The 23,921-nt window shown below is 40.1% G+C and overlaps 2 protein-coding genes across 4 annotated transcripts; one reads left to right on the top strand and one right to left on the bottom strand.

Annotated features, from left to right (window-relative positions):
• Positions 1-440: 440 nt before the first annotated feature.
• gucy2f (guanylate cyclase 2F, retinal) lies at positions 441-8,907 on the bottom strand. The gene is made up of 18 exons (XM_078244179.1): positions 8,169-8,907; positions 7,013-7,314; positions 6,531-6,885; positions 5,763-5,847; positions 5,073-5,169; positions 4,788-4,913; positions 4,460-4,540; positions 4,148-4,324; positions 3,863-4,019; positions 3,486-3,635; positions 3,193-3,341; positions 2,894-3,057; positions 2,587-2,779; positions 2,259-2,433; positions 1,707-1,805; positions 1,517-1,611; positions 1,327-1,412; positions 441-564 (listed from the first exon to the last, which is right to left on the bottom strand). The coding sequence occupies exons 1-18, from the start codon at positions 8,905-8,907 to the stop codon at positions 483-485; spliced, it is 3,312 nt and encodes a 1,103-aa protein (XP_078100305.1). The 3' UTR covers positions 441-482.
• A 5,576-nt stretch (positions 8,908-14,483) lies between these two features.
• Positions 14,484-23,327, top strand: tsku (tsukushi small leucine rich proteoglycan homolog (Xenopus laevis)). Of its 3 annotated transcripts, none has more exons than XM_078246599.1 (3): positions 14,484-14,762; positions 19,220-19,531; positions 21,834-23,327. In XM_078246599.1, exons 1-3 carry the CDS (start codon positions 14,748-14,750, stop codon positions 22,572-22,574), a joined length of 1,068 nt encoding a protein of 355 aa, XP_078102725.1. In that variant the 5' UTR covers positions 14,484-14,747; the 3' UTR covers positions 22,575-23,327. The 3 variants fall into 3 exon arrangements, with proteins under 3 accessions (XP_078102725.1, XP_078102726.1, XP_078102724.1); XM_078246600.1 differs by lacking the exon at positions 14,484-14,762 and adding an exon at positions 15,111-15,276; XM_078246598.1 differs by lacking the exon at positions 14,484-14,762 and adding an exon at positions 18,369-18,477.
• The last annotated feature ends 594 nt before the right edge of the window (positions 23,328-23,921 follow it).

Here is a 23,921-nt window from a genome sequence, read left to right as displayed (position 1 = left end):
CAGCCATAGCTAAGTAATATCCTTACTCCCAACTCATCATTGAGTTGGGAGTAAGGATTATCATGAGCTTTCATGGCAAACTAAAAACAGACATCATCACCAGAAAAAAAATATAACATTTCATTTTGAAATAGGCATTTGAGGCGTTGAATCTTCCGATGGGTGAACCTCTGGTTGCCTTGAAATAGGTGACCACTTAGTGGCAGGTGAGTGCCTCCTTTATTGAGGCGTTATTATCCCTGCGCTGCTGGCAGCAGGTACATAGGCAGGTAATGCGACAACTCTCATTACATTAGCACCGTGGTGTACTGCTGCGCTGGCTGCAGGCAGATTAGCCAGTCGATGGGCAATCCTCTTAAACAAGTCTGCATTAAGCCAAAGTGAGAAACTGGGTGGTGCTCTCTGTTTTCCTCTGGATATGTCCTCCTCTTTCCTTCTCCTCTGGTATTGTTCCTTTCACATCTTTCCTTTCTTCCTCTCATTCAGATCTTCTTGTCCACCTGCCTGTTGGCCTTGCGAAAAAGCGTCTTGATCTCTTCTGTCACCATCTCCTGCCAGTTGTCCCTAGTGAAAAAAGAGGGTGGCGTATTTTACAGAGAGCTTGTTTTTTAAGTAGAGCTCTGGGATTCAAAGACCTGGAGACACCATTAAAGCATGCCACAAAGCAGACAAACAGCACAACAAATGCTGCCTAAAACATAGTAAAATAAACAAATTAATTATGAAAATGTGCCCAGCCAGCCACCATCCCCAATCTGCTTAAGATGTAGAAGGTGATAAGATCAAGAGATTAATGAGACTAGTCGATCACATTTCAGGAATCAATGAGAGAGGTCAGACTCAGAGGTTGCATTTGGTCACATCCATAGACATCGAACTGACAGCCACAGTAACAAATCCACAACACAACACCAGCTGGCATGCAGGTCTCTACCTCCTGTATTTGGACAAAGAAGGTCACGCCTTTTTTTCAGCTTTCTTTCTCCTGTACGCAGCTATATCCTCAGGGTTTAGCCCGTGATTGCATTCCCTAAAGTAACATTCAGACAGATTTGCGCGAGTAAGTTGCAAGTGTATCACAGCAGGAGACAGTTACAGAATGTGTTGTGATAACACCAATGAAATGCAATTTGTAAATGTAGTGTAGTGTAGTGTGTATGTAATGTATTCCTTAAAACATATATGCAAACTGCACTACGAGAACAGGTGATTATTTCTGGTCCAACTCACATAACATAATAAAGAATTTGTACACATTTAGTATTTAGTTTTTAGGATTTAGCCATATGAAAGGTACAAGGAGTAACAGCAGTTTGAAGCTCTTACCCTGGTTTGATCTCTGGCGGTTTTGGCAAAGGCTTTGTAAAGTTTGTTTTCCCTACAAGCCAGTATGTCTCTTCAATACCTTTACCCTGAAAAAAAACAAAGGCATGGATTCATAGAACCTGAGACTCCTCTAAAATATTTGTCTCATTACCAAATAATGAGGTAAAATTATTGTAGACTGTTATGTTACCTTCAGCTCTGTCTTGCCTCTGACATCTATGTTATAACCCTCATTAAGAGAATGGAGTATCTTCACAGTGCTCATATTTACATGGATTCTATAAGCTGAGGTACAAAGAGCAGAGAAGAATACATTAGACCAAAACAAAACATCAAAACAACACAACAAAATATGGCGGGTATGTGCACAGCAAACTCACGCAGCCCAGTGGATTCCATACGAGAGGCAGTGTTGACTGTGTCTCCAAAAAGGCAGTACCGAGGCATAGTCAGACCTACCACCCCAGCAACACAGGGCCCTAAAAATACAACAAAAAGAATGATGAATAGATCCGATGTATGGGACTGCATCAGAGACCGTAACTGTAGCCCCAATCTTTGCCAGCATGCATCAGCGCTGTCATTGGCAGTAAGAGTACAAATTTTCATACAAATGTTAAAAGAAAATCACTGATAGAGGAAAGATAGGTGTGATCACCTGTTGAAGACAGCTCATGCAGCCTAAAAACACTGTCTTTGTTGTGTTTGTCAGTAGAGCTGATATATGAGAATGTCTCATCTGTGCTTGACCATTATTAGACAACAGATGTAAATATTGCAGACAAAACTTGCAGTCGAGATAAGCTCCACAGTCACCCTCATTCACTGTGGCGGGAATATATATTTCAATCTGCAAAGAGCTGAGCACCTGCTCAACTGGAGCAGAAAGTTAATAATGTAAACAGTGTAAAGGAGACTTTGTACCGTCTCACCTGAGTGTATTCCTATGCGTATCCTGACGGGCACGTCTGGCATGTGCCGCATATGGAAGGTTCCTACTGAGCTGAGAATGTTCAGAGACATGTTGGCGATCTCAGCCGCGTGCTTGTTGCCGTTTCTCTTTGGCAGACCCGATGCCACCATGTAAGCATCACCAATGGTCTCCACCTAAATAATGTCAACATATTTATTTGGATATGGGCACATCAGTGTGTGTCTCTGTGTACTGTGTGTGTGTAATGACACATGCTGTTAAATAAAATGTTATAATTCAGTGGCATCTTACATTATTGATGACACTTCTCAACATTGAGCTCTGACCTTGTACACATCGTGGTTACTGAGCACGGCGTCAAACAGAGAATAGAGGTCATTGAGAAGGTCGACCACCTCGATGGGATCACTGAGCGAGGAGATGGTAGTGAAACCTACAATGTCACTGAAGTAGATTGTCACCTGGTCAAAGTACTCTGGCTGCACTGTGGCACCGGTCTTCAGGGCCTCAGCTACAGAACTTAAACGTTACAGAACCAGATGGTCAGGCATTCTTTTTTAACTTAATGTTTTTTTTGTGTGTGTGTGTGTGTGTGTGTGTGTGTGTGTGTGTGTGTGTGTGTGTAAAACTCACGGTGGTAGCATCTCTGACAATAGTTTTTCTGTTCTCTGTTTTTCCAACTCTAGCTCCTCTGTTCTCTCTCTGATGAGGTCCTCCAGGTTGGAGCTATACTGCTCCAGCATCCTCAGCATGGAGTCAATGATGTTAGTCTTCTTACCCTTGTTGATTATCTTAAACTATTCATTAATAAAAAAAACACAGATTCACATTAAAACAATATGTATAATGTTCTTTAAAGTGGTTTATTTGAGTGGGTTAACAACTGTAAGGTTGGAAACAATAAGGCCACATTGGTGTCTCCAAAAATGTACCCTGTCAAAGATTTCTTCAAATGTTGGTCTGCGTTCAGGCATTTCGCACCAGCACTGCTTCATCAGCTGGATACACTCTAGCGGAGCCTGGTCCGGGGCCACATTGGGGCGGCACATCGGTGGAGGCTTCTTCACCTTACGGATGATCTCTGGTAAGGAGTTTTACATCAAAATGTAATGAATATTGGTTCCTGAAATCGACATCTCAGTTGTCTCAAACTTTAAAAATAAATCCCTATGAAATGTATCTGCTTCTATCAACAACTCCTCTTCCCTGATGGATACATACGCACCACTGGGCGGTAGACCCAGCATGCAGTATGGTGGCCCTCTGACCACCACCTCTTGAAGAATGATGGCAAAGCTGTACACGTCTCCCTTGTAGGTGCCTTTACGTGAGTTTGCAAGGTCCCTTAAGAACTCTGGAGCTGTCCAAAATAAATCTGAGTGAAAAAGAGAAAAGATTGGTTGGCAATATGATACAACTCATTAACGACTGTAATGCATGTATGACTTTGTGTGTGTGTGTGTGTGTGTGTGTGTGTGTGTGTGTGTGTGTGTGTGTGTGTGTGTGTGTGTGTACGCACAATACTATGCACAAGTTAAAACCCTTTAACCTCATCTTAACACCACACTAAAAAAGCTTATGATTATGATGAGCAGAAGGTACCTTCAGGTGGAGATTCTTCTGTAGGAGCTTTCTGAGACTCGAGCAGCTCATTGAAGCCATAGTCAGTTATCTTCAGGACAAAACGCCCGTCTACCACACAGTTACAAGATTTTAGTCTGCCGTGGGGGAATTCTCTGAGGTGAAGGTATTTCATACCCTGGAAGCACAATATGTTCAACAGTGTAGTTAATCATACAGGTAATATCAACTGGCCAACAGGGATGTTGGTAACACCCACTGGTTAATTCAGGTAATATTGTGCATATTTAGTACATTAGCGTTTACTTTGATGAGGTCGAGCACAAGCGAGGACTTGAACATCCAGTCTAATTTGACGTCCTCGTTCCTCAGCAGGTCTTGTAGACTGCCCCGTGAGCAGTGTTCCATCACCACCGCAAACATGGAGCAGTCCAAAAAGAAGCCAAGAAACGGGTTCACATTCTCATTTCTCAGGTCTTTCATCTGAGAAAGCAGATAGACACATTGATACCATATTATACCACATTGATACCATTTCAATCTACAGTTGTTATTACTGAAACTACAGTTTTTAGCTTTTAACAGTGTCTTTTTACAGGTCAAGTCATGTTGCTTTACCTTTGTGAAAATATTGGTGGTGCTCTGCTTCACTTCTTTGAACTGTCCCTCCTCAAATTTCTTTAGCCACACCCAGTCACCCTGGACGAGAGGCCATGTTGTTACAGTACATACAGTTTATGGAAATTACACATTCAAACCAAAAATGTGAAAAAATAGGTGGCCACTTTGTGGAAGATATGACACAAAAATGTATCATCAGAGTTGAGGGCACAGACAAGGACATCCTTCCCTCCTTTCCTCACTTACATACTTACTGCTTTTTGAAATACTGCGAACACATACAGGCTGAAGCAGCAGGTGCAATGACTCTTACAGTGTTCCCTACCTCGTACACAGCTACATTGGTGGTCTCATGAGTTGTGGTCTGCATGCTGTTCACAGAGTGCGAGCCGTTTGCAGATTTCTCCTCCAGAGCGCTCTTGGATTCACTCAGATCTTCTAAAGTCATTTTCTGTGGGACATTAAACACCAGGGGAAGATTTGATGGAAATGAGTTTCATTCAAAAACATTTAATTTAGTCAATTTTCACAATTTCTCATATTCTGAACTAAAATTCAATGTGTTTTTCATGTTGATGACTGAAAGACAGTAATGCTGCATGCTGCTTACCTTTTTGCTAAGCTGAGGATTGATAAAAGTGAGATCCTCTAAAGTCAGGAGGATTCGATTGGGACCTTTGATCAGCTGGATTTGTTGTAGTCTCCTTCTGCCAATGAGATTTAGAAATAGATAAGAAAATCAGTTCAACCAATGGCAGTGGGTTTCCTACAACTATTTCAAAGATCATCTTTGGAGCAAAGTAAGATGATAACCAAGAAAAGCTTGTCCTTATATGAGAACTACTTCTAGTCTCCTGTTAACATAATGTAGATGGGAAAATATGAAATAAGGGTCAGGATTTTTTATATCAGTTATGAAGTATCTACTTTTGGAAAATGCATTCATACGATTTTAATTGTATTGTTTAACGGCTGGCTTAAAGTGCCTTTAAAGTAAAGGTTACTTTGACTTATTGCTTTCTTTTGTTTAAATATGATTCTCTTTACTCCAGAGAGTGTGCTGTCTCATGCTTTGAGGGACTTTTTCCTCAATCTTCCTTTCTCATTCTCAAGCATTTACACAGAACATCCATTATTGTGCACATCACACCATAGAGTGTGTGAATGCACCTTCTCTGATACAAAAATCCCTCTACTTAAAATTGGTGGGAAAGACAGAGAGGGAAAGTACAGGACAGAAACACAAGGGTTAATTTGTTTGATAGAGAATATATATATAGTTTGTAATTGCAGGCTGTACCTGATACAAAGACTTATAACGAGCCCTCCTATAGCCAGAATGAAGATGACAGCAAACACCACTATGATGTAGGTGACCTCCACACCTGAGGATGACAACAGGTAATGATGTCATGGGAATGGGAAAATGTATGAAGAACATGCCATAAAACTGTGAGGACTTGAGTCAACACATCCATACAAATCCATGTGCACCGGTATATTCACAAACAATACATGAATATGAATATTCACATATGCAAAAACTCAGTGATGGAAGAAGTATTCAGATCCTTTACTTAAATAAAAGTACTAATAGTACACTGGAATAATACTCTCTTACAAGTTAAAAGTCCTGCATTGAAAATGTTACTTAAGTAAAAGTATGTAAGTATCATCAGGGAAATGTACTTAAAGTATTAAAAGTAAAAGTACTCAATGCAGAAAAATTATCACAACAGTTCTGTCAAGTGTTTAATCGGCTAATCATTTCAGCTGTACTTGTAGGCCATTTAATTTATGATAAAACATTGTATTTTATAAACTACATGTATTTTGTGTGCAAAAAAGTCTTAATTTGTAAAGTAACTAGTAACTAAAGCTGTCAGATTAATGTAGTGGAGTAAAAAGTACAATATTTCTCTCTAAAATGTAGTGGAGTAAAAGTAGAAAGTGGCCTAAAAAGAAAAGACTCAAGTAAAGTACAAGTACCTCAAATGTGTACTTAAGTGCAGTACTTGAGTAAATGTACTTAGTGACATTCCACCACTGCCAAAGCTAAGCCTCTTACCTCCAGTGCAGATGGCATTCTTGTCAAACCAGCAGCTGGAATCAGATGGTGGAGGAGATCCTCCTGGAAACTGAATGGACCTCCCAGCAAAGCTAAGCACTCCGGACATTAGATCCACTAAATGGGTCTGGTACAGCTGGCTCCCCCTGTTGTCAGAGTCCAGGATGATGTAATTGGTCTTAACATTTCCACTAGTGTCCACCTTGACCTTCTGGTTGAAGCCAGTGAAGGTTGTGTTCTTTGTGAAGTACGCTAGGTTTGAGCCTGACAGCGGCATGCCTCCTCTCCTGGCATTGTGGATAGACTTGGCAAGCAGGTAGATGCTGTCATAGATGGTCCCAAATAGTGGGTTAACCTGCAAGGGGCACAAGAAAAGACATGATGTGTGATCACTTCGCGGTCAGTATGGACAATTACAGCAGCCAATAACTTTTTCAGTGTACATATGAACATGTGAGTTTCAAGACAGACTTGGTTTCTACCTGTTCCGGCTGCACGTCTAGTGTCATTTCCTCACTCCTCTGGGCGGCAACGAACGCCTCGTTGAAGGACAAAGGCTCAGAGGCCATAGTGATAGTGAGCACAGCATCATAGGCCTCCCTCAGCCTGCTGTTGTTTTGCAGTGGGAAGTAGGAGACGTTGGTGTAGGGCACGCTGTAGTGGAGGGTGTCATAGGGCACGAACACATACTTCCCTGAAGTCAGGCCCATTTTCTGTGCTTTGAGAAGAAAAGTGGCCTGCTTCTCCCCTCCAACCAGGATCGAGTGCATGCACATGATGATGACTGATGCAGACAAGGGAAAACACAGTGAGGTTTTGCTCAAATATTTAGAGTGATAACATGACTGAACTCAGTGTTATAATGATGTAACGTGTCAGTATGTGACAATTGGACAAATGCAGCATTGGGAAGAGTACGGTAATGTCCTCTTCAAGTGAAGTGACCGTAATTGAACAACAGACCTAATTAATTGAGTTACAGGAGTAATTGTATTAGTTGCAGTACTTTGATCCTTGGACAACTCAACTCAACTTTATTTATATAGCACCTTTCATACAAACACACAGCCCACAGTGCCTCACAACAGAAAGAACACAAAATTGAAACAACACAGACAAAAATAAAAAATAAAAAATAAAAAACAACAATAAATAAAAGTTTCCCCTCAATGCTCTAGTAAAGACACAACAATAGAATTGATTATGTTTAAAACTAACAAGTTACGTTGCTGGCCTAGTTCACCTTAACCACAAGGTGAAATATGCAATGTCAAAATGGCTTCCTGGTCAGATGGTGCAGTGATAAGCCTATAGCCTACTAAAGAGGAAGTGTGCCGCTTGGATGTGAGAAAATCCTGGTAGAGCAAATCAGGACAGCTGATGGTTTGATATTTTGCAGTTCTGCAAGTTGTTCACCTGTGATGTATATAGCCTTGTCTGCTCACCATGATTTTATATTACAGGTGTTATATCATCTTCAAATCCACTACTTATAATAATGTAATGATAGATTCATTATGATATTATTGTACTTTGTGATTATCTCCTTTGGTATCACTTTAATGCAGGAGATATAATAATCGTACATGTAATCACTGTAATGTAGCTAGCTTGTGTATGTCAGCAGCAGAGACTCACCACGGATGTTTCCTGCAGCCTGGATCTTCCTCAGCGTGCTATCCACCTCCGTCTCATTTATACCAATAGATGTAACCAGGCCAACAGGAAGCCCCTTCTCTCTGAGAGCAGTAGCAACTCTCACAGCAGTATCCCTCCAAATGTCCTCATTGGATGAGACCACTACCACACTGGCCCACCTGAAGTGTTTAAACACGGTGAACAACACCTCTGTGGGAACCGGCACTGTCCTGGCAAAAGTTGGGTATCCTATGAGCTGGTCCAGCTCATAGTTAACACAGCTGTAAGAGAAGATGGCTTTATCCCAATTCTTGGCCAGCAGAGAAGCTGCAGTACAGTATCCCGGGTTGGATGGGCCCACGAACGCATTCGCCATCTGCTCATAGTAAATAAACGCAGCGAGGGCTCTGGACGTTTCGCAAGGCTCCTGGAGGATGATAAAGTCCATTTTCAGTCCCAGATCCAGATTTAGGTCTCCGTTTATCCTGTTTACAGCGAGCCTGGCAGCCGCAGCAGGCAGGGCCCTGTAGGGTACAGGGTCGCAATTCCAAGGCCCCAGAACCCCCACTTTGAATATTAAACAGCGGACACAACAAGGGAACGTCAACACTCCGAGGAGGACCCATAACAGAAAGTTATAAAAGGGCAAAGTTAAAGTTGGTCTGCTTTTAATTATTGGCATACATGGATGGTTAGACTCCCATAGCGCCCCTCTGAAATTTGGATGAATATGTTGCATTGTCCTTCCAGGGTATCAAAGATAGTGAATATTTGTGTTCACTAATGCATTATCAATTAGACCAGTGACACCTGTAAAACGTGCAAATATAAAAGTATTGATAATTTCTCATTTTAAAATAAATTGCTGTTGTAAGTCGTAGATGGCTGAATGTAAACAAATTACTTACCATTTATTTGGAGCCATTAGGACAGCTTCAGGGTCCGACGAGACAATCTTACGGGTGTCCTCTCAGATCCCCTTTTCTGTATCCACATAAACTGTCACCTAACCATCCCAAAACCTTACCTAGACACCCGAGGATCCACGGTGTCGCTCTGGTGAAGACACAGCCAAGTCATTGTGTTCGGATTATGGGCTGAAAGTGACAGGCAGAGAATGAACGCTGCGTCTATCACGTTTGGAGACAACTTCAGCACCCTGGAGAGCTACTTAGGTCCCGCAGTGAGCGCCTCTGAAGGCTCCTGTGCGTTTTCCACAAACACTTCTGTTCACAGGAAGCATATCTGAAGAAGGACAAAGAAAATCACCTCTGCCCCAGGGGTTCCTTTCTTCGTTATGTATCTTCAAAAAACAAAATAGATCACATATTTAAAATTCAAAATAAAATCTGCTGCAACAATGAGCACCCTTCCCCAAAAATATGTTATTTAAAATTGGAGTTTGATGTATTAATATAGGATGCCAGTGTCCGCTACAGGCACATTCAATCAAATCCCTCCAAAGTGACCCGGGGCCAAAACATAAGTGTTACCCTCTAATCCTTTTTCAGTGAGGCACAAAATAAGAGGATTGAAAACAGGCCTTAGTCTACTCTAAAAGCCTTGTTATCATGCAGGCTGGTGAGACAACAAGGCCTCTCCCATGGAAGTCACAAATCAGTCATGATGATGATATATATATTTAATTGTTAGAGAAAATAATAACTATAACAACTCTTCTTTTCTTCCTCTGTCTGTTAAATTAAACTAATTGCATAGTAAGAAACCATAACACTACTTGTCCCCACAAGATAACATGTAGTCATTGGTTATCTTGACTGGGGCCCGAGGACAGAACATGCGTCCCTCTAACCAGATAAAGGGAACGCCATTGAGTCTGACCAGATAGAGGAGACGACATCTAAACTGACAAGATAGACCATTGACGACATCAAATTCTGTTATGATTGTATTTCACACATAAATAAGCTACTGTTTGAGGCTTACGTTAGCCACAAGTAAACAAACTTTGATATAACTTCAGTGGTTCCGTCTATCCTTTGATAATGTAAATTATGCTAACATTCATTATTATCATAAAATTACAAAATTGCTCCCATTGCCAAGACCTCCACATGCATATAGAAATTGATTTTTTAATTAATTTCCTGATGTGCAGAGTGGGGTCTTGCCATGGAGACACCTCAGCCATATTGCACAAAGACATCTCAGCCATGCTTTAATTGGCCTAATATGCCAGCAGTACAGCAGGTTCCACAGTAAATTATTTTGAACCCTGGTGCAGTGGTGGTAATTACAGATAACGAAGGGCTCTCCCTGTGGGTTCCCTGAGTACCCTGCTGCTTGTTTTGCCTGCGTCAATCTTTTTAAGACTTCACCAGGTGAAGCAGCCTTGCCTGGCAAATGAGTCAAAGCTGGTTGCCACAACATCAACCCCGGATGGCAGTGTTAAAGTCAAAATATGGGCTGGATGGATGAATTAACAGAACCATATACTATGCAGCGGTATTGAGTTTTATTTATATATTGTTTATTATAGAAAAGCAATCGTTTAGGGGAACAATACTTTAATGTAATTCATCAGATCCTTAGCATATCATCATTATGCTGTGTCCCAGAAACAATATGCCTGAAGAGTAACTGAGTTTAGGTGCCTCCCTCCCTTATCTGTGTGTGTGTGTGTGTGTGTGTGTGTGTGTGTGTGTGTGTGTGTGTGTGTGTGTGTGTGTGTGTGTGTGTGTGAGAGAGAGAGAGAGGGAGAGAGAGAGAGAGAGAGAGAGAGAGAGACTCATCCTACCCTTCTGTCTCCTTCCCCCTTCTGCCTGTCTCATTCTCTAACTGTGTGTGTGTGTGTGTGTGTGTGTGTGTGTGTGTTTGTGTGTGTGTGTGTGTGTGTGTGTGTGTGTGTGTGTGTGTGTGTGAGTGTTTGGAGGACATGACATTGCCTTCAGAAGTGAATTCTGACTACTAAAGACAACAAGCCAGTGAATAAATATATAGACATGTTGCAGGAATATTACTGTACATTATATTGTGCACATTGAGCTGGAAAGTGATTTCACCTTTGTTGACCTACATCCCACATAAGCTGATTAGCCTCTTAAACGTAACACCTTGACACCGCTATCCTGCATCCAGCAATAGGGGACAGAAATGACGACTCAGCGCTCCGTCCACCCAGTGAGCAGTGAACACAACACATCTAATGCTGCTCCTGAGACCAGCTCTGTGCTTTGTATTAAACACCGTGGAAGGAAACATTTGTCTACACAAGCAAAAAAAAAAAAAGATATTAAAACAAAATAAATAATAATTGTTGAAGCTTGTATTGCAATACAAATACCCGCGCCTACGGACAATAAAGTGTTATCTTATCTTATAATTAAAAAAGTTAAATAGGGAGGTAATTATAACCAATAATATAAGACATAACTCTCTCAGTGTGGATCCATAGACTGTAAATACATTAACAGTCTATGTGTGGAACAAGGATGATGGGAAACGCAGTGTGGGTAAAAAAAAAAAAGTGGGAGTATGCTTATATCAAGGGAGTTTTCAACAAAAATGTGAATACAAATAATTTGGGCTCAGATAGACTTTAAATGGCATTGGTCACTTTTGAGACAACATCAACATGATTTGATGATCAGTAGACCTGTATCTCAGGCCTATCTTGAGTATAATTTACATCAAGGTTTGTGAAGAGCTAACCAAAATACTTGGTGGTCACAACTACTGTGCAAGTCATAAATAATACTGAATGTTGTGATGCTATTAACTAAGATAATATTGCACCTGCGCTAACCTCTTGTGTCTGCCAACAGTTTTTATCTTCTGCTACTTTTTACGAAAGCTCTCATGTGTTTAAAAGTGAGTTAGTTTCTCTCAATTGCTTTATAGGCTTCCACTGTGCAACTGCAGACATCTATTTAGTTCTGGCTCCATCTAGTGGAAAGGTCTTACTGTAGCTTATTTTGCAGTGGGATGAAGGTAGTGGATCTCTATATATCTAATCTTAAAATTGACCTCTATGGATACCCAAAAAATGGAATAACCCCTCCTTTTAACCTAGATTAAATAGTGATATTGTCCATAACACTCTTCCTTAACCCAGGAGCACAAATCACACTGGTCCAACAGAGGAGAACCTTCTCTAAGAGGCTCCGACAGCTTCGTTGTCGCACGGACCGCTACAAGAAATCATTCCTACCACAGGCAATACAACTTTTTAACACCTCATCACTGGGTGCTAGATAAGACTCTTTGACATCACATCTGCACTAAATGCAACTTGCACAATAGGTTTATCTACATCTTTATCATTACTAGTTAAGCAGTTGTACCATTTCCCAACTTGTATATATTTTAAATATTTGTTCTTGTATTCTATCCTATTATTATTTCATGTATATTGTATATATGTATGTTGTATCCTATTATTTCATGTATATTGTATCCTAGTATTTTATGTATATTCTGTGCTGTGTGACTGATATTTTGCTGCTGTAACACTGTAATTTCCCATTTTTGGGATCAATAAATATCTATCTATCTTTCTATCAGTTAACAAGAGCTGAGATGTTCTCTAGGGACATTTTTTTTTTTTTACTTTCTTAAGCAGGAAACATCTCTTATATGGTCATTATTTTAAAAATGAACTTGCTGCAAAACAGTACTTCACTATTAACACTCATTTCACTTTAGCTTAATCAACACATGATGGGATCATTGTGCTGTGATTAAAGCGACAATGAAAACAATAAAGGAAAAAAAATGAAGCATGCAAAGTTCTGGAAGAATTGAGTGGAAGTGATAGGCTAATGTGTGTATATTATATGATAATGCATGTTTAATTTGGTCATTGGTATTTAGGATATCAAGATATTCAACATCATTTATTATGTTTTTCTTTCACAGGTTCTGAGGATTTTTTTTGTTCTTTTCTTTAACTGATACTATGCCCTGCATTCTGTCTGCCTGCGCCTCTATCTTATCTTTATAGTCTTGAAGAATCCAAGACACTACAACATGCAAGAGGTGTGTGTTTATGTGTGTATACAAGTAGCTACATGTGTAACACCAAATTATATAGTTAAAATGGGTTCCCCTTTCCATCACAGCTTATGACATGTATTTTTATTTGAGAGAACACAATCATGTCACAATCATCTTTCTTTCTTTCTTTTATATTTTGGCAAAACTATGCATGTACACTTGGGAGTGCAAGTTTGAGTGAATTTGTAGGCCTATGTAATACTGCACTGGGTGTGTGCTGTCATGCTCTCATGAGGAAAGATATGGCTGAGGGTGCAGATGAAAAGCAGAGGCCCCTCAGTGTTCCGTGAGCAGCAACAGATGTTCACCATAATTCCTCACACTTGACCTCTGTGTTTCTGGACCTTTAGAACTTGTTACAATATCTCATGTAACAGGATGTAGCCGAATGTCTCCACAGATTTGCTGGCCTGTGACAATAAATGCATTATGCATAGATTGTCCTGTTATAGCTTGTGTTTGACTCTCCAGATAGTCCTGTCTAGAATAGAGTTTGGAAATGATTTTCTGAATTTCAAACTAGTTTTACTCATTATATTATAATTACCTGTTACTTAATGAAATTATATGAATATATTATCAAATTACTTTACATAAACCTGCAGTCTTTGAAAGTTTTCCTACTAGGCTACAGCCTATGCTCATTTTTGTAGGCTGGAGAACCAGGACAGATAGGGCTATGCTATGCTGAGTAGCAGCAACAGGAAAAGCCTGGGTTTCCTTTTCACATCTTTTTAATCAGTTTCATCAAAATGTGAACTTCGGGCCAAATGAAACAACCTGCCGCCTTGTTGCGCAACGCTGTTGCTTTCCTTTTCATGTGGGTTTGTTTGTGGCGTCTCCACTAGAGAGAGCACCGACAAGCACTGTCAAAACTACAGTAGTCCGAGACCGGAAGTTACACGTGTTGGCCTTCAAAAATAAAAGCGTACCGAAATATTGCCTTCATATGAGACAATATTTGTTGAGACAGTCAGTATGTGAGTGCCTAAAATTAAAATTAAAATTAAATAAATATTCAACTTAATGTAAAGCTGTAGGATATTTTAGCTAGGCTAACGTTAACGTTACTTAGCTACCAGCTCAAGTGATTCATTCCACATCCTGACCTGCATTAAAAGCACCATGGCAACAGTAGCCAGCAATGAAAACCCTAGCTAACTGACCTAAAGGACAACATATATATCAATAGGATATAGACTATTCGCAAACATTCGCCAAAACAAAGGGTAAAACCATAACAAAGTTGCATTTCAAACATTTTGTTTTGGAAAGTATAAACAGGAAATGCTCTTATTTTGTACGCTGGAGGGCTTGACGTTGGTAAAACGAGCCGAAGACCAGGCAGGCAGGCAAGACTTTATGGGATGAGAACAGATGAGTGTGACCCAGTGTTTCCAGCTACTGACAGTTTATTGTGGCGGAGCAGACACGCAGAAGGATCCGCAGAGCTCATGTAGACCAGCAGGCAGACTAACCACTGGGACACGAGAGCGCTGCGCTGCGGGGGTCTGGAAAATGGGAGCGGTGAAGTGAAAAACGGCCAAAAAGCTGACTGTCTGGATGAAAGGCACCAAAGTAAGTTACTCGGAACATCGGCTGGCGAGAAGTTCTGAAAGTAGGACCGTTTTTTATTCTTCTAAAGTTACTCCGTTTCTGTTCGTCAGAAAATGTCTGTTAAACCTTCGTCTATCAGCAAATAGTTTCCGACACAGAAAGGCAGCAGACCAGCGGACCACTGTGGTCAGATCGGATTTCACGTTTGCCTCTGTGTTTAAGAAACCGCCCCTGGTGTCCCGTCTGAACTGACCAGACTCTCGTGTGTCGTTACCGCATTTTATTAAGACGGAGAAAAAAACTTTATGGAGTGTGCAAACTTATGTGAATGATGCCCGCAGAGGTGGCATGTGAAACTTTGATTGACAGCTAAAAGGGGCGGGGTTGACGTTAGAGGTGGTACTTGGAGATAACGTTACACCTGTGATATTTGTTTTGGTATTTTATCCGAAAAAGCTGCAGTGGAGTCCTCTGCTCTCTCCGTTGTTTGCCACGTACGACTGCAAGAAATTTGATCTGCGGAGGTGCCCATCCAGTGAGTGTATACTGTATACCCGCCTATGTTAACTTTCCTGGGCATGGAAGTGGTTCACCGTGGTAATGCAGAGGGGAAAAGCTGCTGGAAACTGTGATGAAAATGAAAAACTGGCATAGGCCTATAGATAGGATAGGTGCTGGTTGTACTTTGATTGAATAAGTATTTTACTTAAGTAAATACTGCAATGGGAAAAAGTAAAATATATGAAATATTTATCAAAATATTAGTAAATACGAACAGCATGTAGGTAAATATTTCAGTCCTGGTTTATTAAGAATGTATGTTTAAGTGAAAACAATGGAATTGTGCTCAGAGTTTAGCAGTCTGAAGCATAGAAATAGCAATAGAAAAAAAATACATGAGTTTCAAGTTTTCAAATTTTGTTTTATTATTTTATGGGGTGTATACAATGCAGGAAACTGCATTATTTCTGGGAGATGTTACGCCACAAACCCAGTTCGTAACACTGCAAATATTGCAATATACTTGGTATCAGTGGGCCATAGGCTCAATCTCCATTGTGTTACCTCCTTAAGGAATAGATAGTGAATTAATGGCCATTTATGTAAATGAAAATCTTTGAGGTAACAGCTTTAACTTTCAAAAGTTTATATGCAGTAGAGTGGCCCCTGTCTGTGTTATATGTCTGCATATTATTATATGTTATATTATTGAATTATTATTACTGATGGATTGTTATCTGTCATGTTGTAGTGTAGTGTACTGTTAAATACTCTTGGGTAGTTTACAATCCATCATTTGTTATCATAGATTGTTTATGTAAACTATCAATCTACAAAAAACCTTTCTAACTAAAGCCATCAGATAAATAAAAAAAAAACAAAAAACGAACAGTATTTCCCTGAAATTTAGTGGAATAGAAGTTTAACGTAGCATAAATTGAAAATACTCACATAAAGTACAAGTACCTCAAAACAGTACTTGAGTAAACATAGACTGGAAGGTTTTAGCCATTTTGTCCTCCTCTGGTAAGTTACTTTGATGAATTTGAGCAGTCTTCTTGCTTGTGAATGTGTTTATTAATATAACAGTAGGCGTCCCAGTGCTGCCTAATTGTTTTAAAGCACTTGAGTACCATCAATTTAATTTAAACTCACTGTGTCCTCTTCACTGTGCATTAATTTGGCTTAACAAAGATAAGTGTGGCATCCACATTTTAATTACACAGTTTTCAGCTTTCAACTTGAAGATTCAATTAGAACAGAGCGTTCTCAATGACATGAATCATACATCACAGCACTGGATGATGTTGAACAAATTAATGATGTTTGACATGGATGCAAATAAATCCGTTGAATGTGAGAATATATATTATGTTTGGTATGTTCACTCTGTCTTTAGCTTTAAATGTGCAGTTTTTGATTACCAGACAGCAGGATCACAGGATAAAAAAAGGTGTGAAAAGACTTCTGAAAGTGAGAAGGTGTTGAGGTGTAATTTCACAGGCCTTTGCCAATTGTCCACTCAGGGGGTTCGCAGCTCTAACTGCCGTTGCCTTTGAGTAATTGTAGTAGTTAGAATGTGTCTGATTTGAAGGCAGGGCCAGCAGCAGTTTGCTGTTAGTTGAGATTTATTGGCGAGAGGTGGAGGGGAACACCTGGTGCTGAAGCAACAGATGGAGCAAAGGATGCAGGAAAGGAAGGAGGGACCGATGAATGTGGCTACAAAACCACACAGAGGTGACGAGCTGCTGAAGACCATTGTGGTAGAAAACATGTAAAAGCACTTGGTTTTACTGGCAGTTCCCCCATGTTTAGTCTGCATATGGCTTCTTTGTGGCTGATCTCTTTAAGGCCTGTAGTTTGCTTGAGGTGAAACAAAACTTATATTTACAGAGAGGGCAGAGAAGGACATAATTATCTTTTTTTATTTTTTTTATTGCAGCTAATAATGTGATACACACGAAATAAGAGTTTAGCAGTCGCTATAGAAACTGTAAGTGTACATTTCCAAAAAACTATGCATGCCACATCATGCATTGAAATATAGAGAATTCATGAATCATGTTTTCACCTCTGTCCTTTCACTTGTTGCTTGTTGTTCCATCGGTGGATTATTTACCTTGTAAAGAGCTCAACCAGAAATTTGTGTACTCAGCTCAATTTAATAGTCATAAAACTCGGCCATTCCTGTTTGGTCAAAACTTGCAGCTGGAGGGGACTCAGGTCTTCAAAACACACGCACATGGGCTACACACAATCATGAAAACATCAGATACTAACCTTAACATACTAACTTGTTATTATTTGTTGTATTCATAGAGTGAACTGTAATTACAAGTTTACAAAAGCTTCCACAATTTTAATATTAAAGTTACACCCTTTATGCATTAGAAGGAAATAATAATCATAATGATTAAAAATACATTGCAGTAAACAGAGAACCCTGTGTACTTATGAAATTACAAATGCAGGTCACTGAGTATGTGAATGACAAAAATGATTCAGTAACATTATGAACTCTCAGCGTTACCAGCAGCCAGTAGTAGCCAGGGGTCAAAACAAAAGAAACACTGCACAGAGGTTATCAGCTCTGTCTAAATAGACTTTGAGCCATGGTAATCAGCCTACATATGCTGACCCACAAGTACTATGCAGCTATGTACTGTACAGTAACCTCATCCTCTTAGATAAGCCAAGATAAATAAACGTAACCCCTGTTAGATATACTCAATAACAGCCGTAACCTTAGTCCCTTAGTATGTTTTCACTGCATACCCCAAAAAGAGTCAGAATTTAAAACAAATGTCAGTTTAAGAGTATTACAGAGTATTATTATTTTACTTTTTCTTGCAAGAACATACCAACATGTATTTCTTAGAAAGGCTGGGTTTGTTCATGAAAAAAATAGTTACCCTCTAAGTTTTGAGCATTTTTGGTCAATTTTGAACAAAAGTGCTCAGTCATGTCGTGTTTATTGCATTCAGAAACATACGCTGTAAAACTCTGGATTGTTTCTTTAACACACACTTTGCTGTGTCATGCCCGGACCATTTGACCATGACTGTACATTTTTATCTGTTACACAACACTTAACCTCTGTCCAATTTTCACACTTATTTCAGTGTTGTGTGTGCAGGACATGTTGCTTAAGTTGAACTGGGTGAGCTCTATTCAGCTTTCATTTACACATATAGGCAGACAACAGCAACAGCTACGGGAACACATGAAAAAAAAGGTATGATAGGTTATTCTCTGGTTTGAAATAATATCTTTGTAGTGGATTTTACGGACATTTTTATGCACTTATTATATATGTGCATTTTACTCGCTTCTTCTGATTTTTTTTAAATGAATCTTGTACTTCAAATTAGCTTTCCCGTATACTATTGTTTAAGATGCAGTGTGATTACAGTTTAGACTATATGGCAATGTATAGTATCAGAATGAGAAGTTGTTTTCTTTCTCTTAATGCTCTGAGGCTCAGAGGATGCCCTCAGTGCTCATGTTTCCTTATTTTAAGATAGGACAGCGATATTTTAAGGGCCTTGATTTACAGCCATTCATTTTTACAACCATGCATACTCATTCTAGTGAGTAAACTAAGAAAGTGCAAATAAACTCTTTGATCAAAGAAATTAGGTCACACCCGTTGGGAAGCCAAGAAGGAGGGAAATTGGGGCTACTCAAGTTGAACCAAATAAAAGCGTAAAGTCTTTTCACAAAGCTTAACAAATACCTTGAATATGTCATTTGAGCAGGAACAGCTTCTCTAATTTCTAAAACCGCAAACAAGGTGTTCTGTGAAGGAGTTTGGACAAGGTCTACTGATCTAATCTGGTGATTGAGGTTGTGCATTTTTCAGTGATCGCTTGAAGGCTGATTTAATCATTGTTGAATAGAAAACTTTTCTGACCTCAATAGGAGTTGCATGTTAAAAATATTTTAAGTGTAAATAATTTAGTTTTTACTCTCTCCAGAGCATAATGGCACTCATTCTGTGGCTTGGCCTGTTGCTGCTGACCTCAGTCCAGTCCAGTGCTGTCAAGAACTGCCACCATGGTTGTCACTGTGAGGTGGAAAGCTTTGGCCTGTTTGACAGCTTCAGCCTGACCAGGGTGGACTGCCGAGGGTTGGGACCCGCCACCACCATGCCCATCCCCATCCCACTGGACACTGCCCATCTAGACCTGTCCTCCAACGCCATGGGCCCGCTCAGTGACACCATGTTAGCTGGTCCAGGCTACACCACCCTCGTAAGCTTGGACCTCAGCAGCAACCTTATAACAAAGGTCAGTCGTAAGAGTAGCTTAAGTGTAGACCTTTTGGTCTAGAATAAGGTCATGTAACCTTTGAATGAAAAAAAAGTTACACATTCTTATTTATACAAGTTAAAATGTATAAACAATACAATATGTCCATCCGTAATTCAACTTGTGGCTAATGTTGGCCAATCAAAAGTATAATATTGGCTGTTTTCAGGGAAAATAAACTGTAAAACCCAACTGAATATAATTTCCCAGCACCAAATGGCAAACAGACACAGCTAGCAGCTCCATAGTGGAGGACTTAGCACCTAAAACCAGGCATTTTTCTCTGGAGTTGGTGGAGACCAAAATAGAGTTTGTTACATTTGTTGACTCAAAATGAGTCATAATGTTATTTCTTAACTGCTGGATGTGTTATAGGTTTGCTATATCAGCTTTATAAGGTGGTAATACTTGATCGTAATGTTTACAGCTTGTTTTTGCTGCCCCTAAGTGGTAAAGAAAAGCAGGTATTGCGGGTGAAGGAGTCTTCTCTACTTGTTATGTTCATGTTGTAGCATTTTACAGATAAACATTAAAGGGGTGATAGAATGATTATATAGGGTATTTCACACTGTTCCTTAAGGTCTCCTAATAGGGTATGTAACATTGGTTGGGCTGAAAATTGCTTGAATGCTATTTTATGGGTCCTTAACTACCCTGTGAATATGGCCCTATTTGTAACAAGAGCTTTTCTTTCAAATATGGTATGCTCATGAATATTTAGATGAGCTGCGCGCTGATTGGTTTCAGCGAACCACATACACATCCATTGGAGACTAGACAGCAGGGCTCATATTTCAGACACTGCTACAAGTTATACATTGTTTGTCTGCTATTTCGTTATTAAATTCACTTCTGAGACTTTTTTATGCGAGAAATCAACTATATAAAGCTCAAATATGGGCCGTTTTACGAAAATGTATGGCTAATTGCAAATTTGGTAAGACGTGTCGGACTTTAGGAGCTCCACACAGTCTGACGAGAAAACGGCAACCTCCATACCCAGTGAAAGTCATCTTTTCTCGGTTACTGGACTACCGGGGCTCGGGGCTCCGCGGCGCTGGCTGGCTGCCAGCTGCCGGCATAACTAGAGTATATTTACAGTTTGAATTTCGTCACGCCACTTATAACATCTACCCCAAGGTCTTATAAAGCTAACAATGGTGTCAGATTTCAATTTAATGCATTTTTGTGAACATTAGCTAGGGATTTTGTTAGCTGCTACTGTCCCTTCAATCCTATGGGTAAAGATCGCGGCTAGCTGCAGGCCCTGGAGCTCCATCAGGGCCTCGGGATTTTTGTAGTCCTGTAACCCAGAAACGGTGACTTTGTGTGGGTATGGAGCGCCGCAGGCTTCCCTTCGTGACGGAGATCCAGCTAGCTCACAGCGAGCTAGAGTCTATGAAGTAGGACACGCCGGGCGGCAAGGCAGCACCGCCGCTGTCACGTAGCCTGCTGAGCTCCTGCTGAACTGCGACACACAGTCAGACAAAATTTGCAATTAGCCATCAATTTTCGTAAAACGGCCCATATTTGACCTCTACATAGTTGATTTCTCGCATAAAAAAGTCTCAGAAGTGAATTTAGTAATTACATAGCGGACCTCTGGAGATCTGCATGACCTAGCTAGATTCAGAAGACTAAGCTGACCTCAGGTCAGTGGTGTAGCCTATGCAAATGTTGGGGCGTGACAAAGACTAGGAGTTGGGATGCTGACGTCAACTTTTAGCTTTGTTCAGATTCACCCGTTTTCAGCGGCAGTTTCAAAATGTGAGATTTGCATAGTAAAGGGGTATCAATGGGATTTTGAGCTTCTACGTATGTCCTATTTACCCACCGAACTGTCGTTATTCAACTATGACAGGGTAAAATCGGTTTTGCATTCTATCACCCCTTTAAAATTATTTTATCATGACAAATTAATAAATGAGATCATAACTGCGCAATTTTGTAAACAAAGGCTGCTAACTCATATTTAAACATCCGCAGCTCAGGCCTATGATATTACGGTCAAGTGATATTTCTTTGATAATATACAGTAAAAAGTTGTCTTGTCACCCCAAATCACGTTTGATTGGATACATTTGTTTTATTGTAGTGCAAGACGAGTCATTAGAAATAGTTCAAAGTTCTCAGGGCAGAGAAGTGAGGTGTTTTTTATATGTATACTTTTATTTCAACCTATCATCAACTCAACAAAATATTCCCTTCCAAATGCTTAATTTTTTTAAATGTTGTCCTATTTTTCTCTCTGTTCATCTCATCCTTGCCTTCACATTTTCAGGTAACACCCAATGCTTTGTCTAAGCTGCGTTACCTGGAGTCTCTGGATCTGAGCCACAACAACCTGGAGAGCCTCTCCCCGAGCTGCTTCTCCAGCCTCCCTCTGGCTGAAGTTGACCTCAGCCACAACAGCTTCCAAGAGTTCGACATGGATGTGTTCGCCACTAAAATTAATGGTCAACCTGTCAGCGTGGATCTGTCTCATAACAAGCTTGTGTCAGTCTCCACGACTTTGCACGGCAGAGTGATACACATTCAAAGCTTAAATCTGTCAACAAACCGGCTGTTGAGCATACCGAGGCTGGCAGGACTTCCTCTGAGGTACCTCAATCTGGATGGTAACCCCATCACACAGATCAAGGAGGGAGCTTTTGCTCAGCTGAAAGATCTGGGTTATTTATCCATCAGTGGCCTCCATGAGCTTCAGGAGATTGAGCCGTACGGCTTTAAGGGCCTCCAGAACCTGCAAGTTCTGGATCTCTCAAACAACCCCATGCTCAAGACTCTGAGCCCTGTGGTTTTCAGCGGCCTAGACTCCCTGCAAGAGTTGAATTTGTCTGGCTCTGGTGTAGTGTCCTTGCCAAATAACATGCTGACCCACCTGCCCAGTATTAAGAGTATTACACTGGGACAAAGCATCCACTGCTGGAGGACCCAGAAGCAGGGTCAGTTTCACCGGCAGCTGGGTCAGGTCCAACACAATGAGGTGCTGAACTGTAATGTGCAGGGCATCATGCTGTGAAACAGTGACTGTAGAAATGGACCACTGCACCACCAGCCAGTGTACTCCATCAGAAGTGCTTGTCGGATGGTTGGATGGCTTCCGAAACCCCCTCTCCCCACACCTTTTCTACGTTGAATATCACTATTAACACTTTTGATTTCCAGCATGGCCAAATAACCATCGTACAACCAAGTTCTGATAGACCATACCCTGGCCCTTACAATCCTGATGCCAGAGCTGTGCCTTCTCTGCTTTGATATGCAAAACTCTTTTTGTTGTCTTCCTTTCACCCAATTACCTCTGTTCCAAGGTGAGCCTTTGAAATATGTCTTAAAGGTTTAAAGTATCCTACATGAGCTCTGAGCACAGAAATATAAATGCTGTACCTTTTAGAAAAACAATGACAAAATGTACAGCATTCTACATAGTACATATACATGTATTTTACATCTTAACATGAAGCCTCAACTGGTAGAGAACCATTACTGAATCAAACCAAAACTTTAAGTAATATTCGTACGTTATGTACTTCATTTACAGTGGGACCATAGTAAGAGCTAGTTGCACTTATTCCAGTTGCAATGTTTTTTTTGTTTTTTTTTAAATGATGCACTTGAAACATGGCCTAAATTTCATTCAGTACAATACACCTTATGTGCATTGCTCATAATATCCACACTGAAGAGTATTTTACAACTGTTGACCACTAAGATGTTTTATTTGACTTTGAATGTGATGCTTTATTGAAACTATTAAAGGGGCAGTTAGACATTTTGGGTAATGTACTTATTCGTTTTCTATCCGAGAGTTAGATAAGAAGATTCTCATGTTTGCCAGCAGCTTGTTATAATATGATATTATATTATATGATATAATATGATATATATTATTGTCCCCAAAGGGAAATTTGGTTAGCTTAGCTTAGCTTAAATTTGGTTAGCTTAGCTAAGCTTAGCACAAAGACTGGAAACAGCTAGCCTGGCTCTATCCAAACCTCTAATTAACTTGTATCTGGTTCGTTTAATTCATAATAAATAAAAAAACAAATGTATGTATAATATGTGTGTAAAAACAATGGTTGTGGTTCTATGGGAGGACAGCTTCCTGGAGTCTTGTCATTGTGCCCATATAACCACAACCTGTTGTTTTTATGCATTAGTCTTAATGCTAAACTAAATTACAGGCTGTAGCTTTACCATACAGACATGGTATATGTGTCTCCCAAAACCAGAATTCTTTTATTCAGCAGGGTATGAGTGGGAAACTTACAGTAACCAGTAACGTGTGTAACTGTTGAGCACAAAGATCTCTTTATAACACCCACAAAATGACCATTTAATTACTTGAGTTGTTGTTTCAATGACC

This window comes from Sander vitreus, chromosome 3 (assembly GCF_031162955.1).
Source record: "Sander vitreus isolate 19-12246 chromosome 3, sanVit1, whole genome shotgun sequence".
Lineage (NCBI taxonomy): Eukaryota > Metazoa > Chordata > Actinopteri > Perciformes > Percidae > Sander > Sander vitreus.
Note: the sequence above shows the minus strand (reverse complement) of the source record. Positions and strands in the feature narration are given on the sequence as shown.